The 5,000-nt window shown below is 44.5% G+C and overlaps 1 protein-coding gene across 1 annotated transcript in view; it reads left to right on the plus strand.

Moving 5' to 3' along the window:
* The window catches only part of LOC143277749 (mothers against decapentaplegic homolog 4-like), a 61,673-nt gene that overhangs the window by 47,985 nt on the left and 8,688 nt on the right, over positions 1-5,000 (plus strand). The window contains exons 7-9 of the mRNA XM_076582653.1: positions 13-180; positions 934-1,002; positions 4,251-4,310. Coding sequence (XP_076438768.1) covers positions 13-180; positions 934-1,002; positions 4,251-4,310 — 297 coding nt within the window. The remainder of the gene's footprint in view (positions 1-12; positions 181-933; positions 1,003-4,250; positions 4,311-5,000) is intronic.

A 5,000-nucleotide genomic window follows, 5' to 3' on the forward strand; every position in this document is an offset into this window, starting at 1 on the left:
TGTGTCTTGCAGGCCCAGGAGGGCTGGGGGGACCCGGGAGCTCTGCGGGGGTCCCACAGGGCCCAGCGGGACCCATGGGGGCGCCCCCCCACCCCATGTCCTCGCAGGTGGACGGCTTCCACGGCACCCACGGCCAGCTGCCGCAGTTCACCTCGGCCAACCTCAGCCACTACCCTCGCAGTGAGTGTGGGGTTGGGTTGGGTTGTGGGTGGTGTTGGGGGGTGGGTGGGAAGTTGGGGGGGGGGGGGGGGAGTGTGTGTGCGTGTTGTGTATGTGTGTGGTTATTTGTATGTTTGTGTGTTTGATTTGTGTGTGTTGGAGGGTGGGGGTTATTTGTGTGTGTGTGTGTGGTTATTTGTGTGTTTGGTTTGTGTGTGTGTGTGTGTGTGGGGGGGGGGGGGTTATTTGTATGCGTGTGTGTTAGGTTGTGGTTGTGTGCGTGTGCGTGTGTGTGTGTGTGTGTGTGTGGTTATTTGTATGTGTGTGTGTTTGTGTGTTTGGTTTGTGGGGGTGTGGGTGTGTGTGGTTATTTGTGTGTGTGTGTGTGTGTGTGGTTATTGTGTTTTGGTTTGTGTGTGTGAGGGTTGTGTGGGTGTGGGGGGTTATTTGTATGTGTGTGTGTTTGTGTGTTTGGTTTATGTGTGTGGGGGTGTGTGTAGGTGTGGGTGGTTATTTCTGTGTGTTTGTGTTTGGTTTATGTGTGCGTGTGTGTGGGGGGGTGGGGGTGGGGGGGTTATTTGTATGTGTGTTTGGCTGTGTGTGTATGCGAGTGTCTAGTGTGTTGGGGCTTGTGCGCTTTCATGTGCAGTGTTGGGCCTGTGTACATTTGTTTGTGCTTTTGTATCTGTGAAACTGAATGTTTGTTGCATATCTGATGTGCGTGTGTGTGTGTGTGTGCGTGTGTGTGTGTGTGTGTGTGTACGCACGATGCAGGTTCGGCCACAACATGGGCAGGCAACAACACGGCAACCTACACCGGCAACATGGCTCAGAGCCAGTACTGTGAGTCTCTCTTGTCTGTCTGTCTGTCTGTCAGTTTGATTGTCTATGTCTGTATCAGTCTCTGTCTCTGTCTCTCTCTCTCTCTCTGTTTGTGTGTGTGTTTGTGTGTGTGTGTGTGTGTGTGTGTGTGCATGAGAGAGAGATAGAGAGGGGGGAGGGGAGGAGAGAGAGAGAGAGTGTCCTGGTTTGTTGATGTCTTCTTATCAGTTTATTCATTTTTCTCTTCTTTGCGTTTCTTAGACTGATTTATAGATTTTCTTTATGAGGACAGGATGAAAACAGGCCAGTAAGTGCCTATTCCAACAACATCATCAACAACATGATCAAAACTAAAGTAAAGAATCAAAACCTTCCTGCCCAACTCTTTGTGCAATTTTATGACAGACTTCTTCTTCTTCTTCTTCTTCTGCGTTCACTTGTATGCACACGAGTGGGCTTTTACGCGTATGACCGTTTTTACCCTGCCATGTAGTCAGCCGTACTCCGTTTTCAGGGGTGTGCATGCTGGGTATGTTCTTGTTTCCATAACCCACCGAACGCTGACATGGATTACAGGATCTTTAACGTGCGTATTTGATCTTCTGCTTGCATATACACACGAAAGGGGTTCAGGCACCAGCAGGTCTGCACATATGTTGACCTGGGAGATCGTAAAAATCTCCACCCTTTACCCACCAGGCGCCGTCACCGTGATTCGAACCCAGGACCCTCAGATTGACAGTCCAACGCTTTAACCACTCGGCTGTTGCGCCCGTCTATGACAGACAGATTGTGCACTTTCTGTATCTTCAGAGAGAGCTTACACGTGTCTGAGTGCATTGTTTCTATATTTGGACTTGGGGTGGAAAAACCCTGCTGTGATGTCCATTGGTTGGAATCCCAAGAGGGCGCTTTGAGAGATGTTGGAGGGGTGGGGGGGCCGGTGGGTGGGTGGGGCGGTTAACTCATTCTGCCCCACAGCCACATGCCTGCTACAGTGCTAACGTCCATATTCTAAATATATTTCTGTTTAATCATTACGATGTAATGATTAATTGCAATGTTTTTAAAAGCGAATATGTGAAATGCTTTTATTTGAGAACATATGTTTATTACTCTTTTTTAATCAAGTAATCCCCGTGTGTGTGTGTGTGTGGGGGGGGGGGGGGGGGGGTGCGGGTGTGTGCTGATTATCTGGTTGTGGTTTTCCGCAATTCATCTTTATTCTTATCTTACCTGTCTATTATAATCAATGTGCAGTATAGTAGGCTATGTTTATAATTATATTCAAATAATGTTTCTTAATTCTTTCCGTTTTTACATTAAGAATACTAGTTATTACCTGCAGTGTGTGGATGTATGTATGAAACGACGTATGTGATATTTTTGACATTTGTATCTTCGTGATATTCGTAAAAGCTGTTGTTGACTTTTACAGTTATGGTCCCCATGTTGTTTACTTGTCTATGTTGTGATAATGCACCTGACCAAATTTCTCCAGTTGGAGATAATAAAGTTATTCTTATTTTATCTTATCTTATCTACAACTCCCCTGAACCAGCTCTGCATGAGAACAGTGCCGTTAAAGAGCAGGGTGGTTCACTAAAACGGCGAAAATTGATGGGAGACTTTGTCGATTTAACCGGTCCAGCAAAACTTCTGTTTCCTTGCTTCCGGAAATTCCCGTAAACGGTTCAGTTTAGATTGCCAGCTGTACCAGGGAAGAATAAACGAAATGAGAGCAGTGTGTTGGTACGAGAATGCTTGTACCAGGTCCGCAGGGGAAGTTATCATTTGTGGACTGATGGCCTAGAGGTAACGCGTCCGCCTAGGAAGCGAGAAAATCTGAGCGCGCTGGTTCGAATCACGGCTCAGCCGCCGATATTTTCTCCCCCTCCACTAGACCTTGAGTGGTGGTCTGGACGCTAGTCATTCGGATGAGACGATAAACCGAGGTCCCGTGTGCAGCACGCACTTAGCGCACGTAAAAGAACCCACGGCAACAAAAGGGTGGTTCCTGGCAAAATTCTGTAGAAAAATCCACTTCGATAGGAAAAACAAATAAAACTGCACGCAGGAAAAATACAAAAAAAAATGGGTGGCACTGTAGTATAGCGACTCGCTCTCCCTGGGGAGAGCAGCCCGAATTTCACACAGATAAATCTGTTGTGAATAAAAAATAAAATAAAAAAGAAAAGAAATACAAAATCATGGCGCGGGTTAACTCGCACCTGGAGTAGAATGAGTTAAAAGTAAGAGAGAGAGGGGGGTGTGGGGTGGGGTGGGGGGGTGGCAGAGGGGGGCTGGGGGCAGAGGAGGAGGAGGAGGAGAGTGAAGAGTTATTGTGAGAGGGAAGAAAAGCTGTTGTTTTTTGTGTGGTTTTGTATATTTCTGTTGTTTTCTTCTTTTGTATGCCTTGAATGCTCAGCGCTTATGGGAAATTGATAGGTATGTGTAGAATGTTATTTTGCTGTTGTACTAGTTCATGCCAGTTTTCTTTGTGTGTGTGTGTGTGTGTGTGTGTGTTGTTTTGTTGTTGTTTTTAATGAAGACATTAAACAAGTGATTTGATTTGGATTTGATTTTGATTGATTGATGTGCTTGGTGCAGGTTTGACAGGTAACAGGGAATTTGGAGTTTTAAGTGTTCGATCAGTTTTGATTGTATTCCTTTTGCATAGGTGTGTTTTAGAAATTGTAATTGTGGCTGTGTTTCTTTGCGTAGGTGTGTTTTAGAAAGGTGTAATTGTGGCTGTGTTTCTTTGCGTAGGTGTGTTTTAGAAAGGTGTAATTGTGGCTGTGTTTCTTTGCATAGGTGTGTTTTAGAAATTGTAATTGTGGCTGTGTTTCTTTGAGTAGGTGTGTTTTAGAAAGGTGTAAAATTGTGGCTGTATTTCTTTGCGTAGGTGTGTTTTAGAAAGGTGTAATTGTGGCTGTATTTCTTTGAGTAGGTGTGTTTTAGAAAGGTGTAAAATTGTGGCTGTGTTTCTTTGCGTAGGTGTGTTTTAGAAAGGTGTAAAATTGTGGCTGTGTTTCTTTGCGTAGGTGTGTTTTAGAAAGGTGTAAAATTGTGACTGTATTTCTTTGCGTAGGTGTGTTTTAGAAAGGTGTAAAATTGTGGCTGTGTTTCTTTGAATAGGCATGTTTTATGAAGGTGTAATTGCGGCTGTATTCATTAGATAGGTGGGTTTTTGGAATGGTGTAATTGTGACTTTTTACAAGGCCTGTTATCTGTCTGTCACACACACACGCACACACACACACACACAGGGACCAATGGGCAGATCCAGCAAGACATGCAAGCGGCCGCTCCGCTCACCAACCAACCGCGTGAGTTGTTTTTGTCCTGGGTTCTTGTCTTTCGTTGCATGATTCATGGCTCTCTGTGTGCATTGTGTGTAGCGTTGTCTTACTTTGTGTGTGTGTGTGTGTGTGTGTGTGTAGTTTTCTTGGTGGTTAAAACAGTTTCTCAGCCACATGCTAGCACCACGCTCCCAACATTTTATTTTCTGTCGGAGAAATACTCCTGTTGATGTAGATAATTGGACCATGTTGTCGCGCTTTGACAAATCTCACACACACACACACACACACACACACACACACACACACACACACACACACACACGCTTTGACAAATCTCACACACACACACACACACACACATACACACACACACACACACACACACACATATTCCAGGTGCATTGCGTTTGTCGTCACTGTGATATGGATGTGAATTTCAGTTTATTATTGAATGTCTGAAATTTGTAGATCTTCGTAACGAGTTCATCCCAAAGAAATGTTTTGAATCCAAAATTGGTTTTTTTTAGTTTTTGCAATTTGTTGAAAGCAGGGAGGAGAGTTTGTTTGAAAGTGGAGAAATTCATCAAAATGTGGAAAGATTACACGATGATCTGATCGTTGCTTATCTGTTTCTTATCACCAGTTTCAGTGTTTTACACGTTTTTTATTTTATTGTATAATTCAGTTCATGTTGCTTTGTATCCTCCATGTCCC

The sequence above is a fragment of the Babylonia areolata genome, chromosome 35 (genome assembly GCF_041734735.1).
Source record: "Babylonia areolata isolate BAREFJ2019XMU chromosome 35, ASM4173473v1, whole genome shotgun sequence".
Taxonomy (NCBI): Eukaryota; Metazoa; Mollusca; class Gastropoda; order Neogastropoda; family Buccinidae; genus Babylonia; species Babylonia areolata.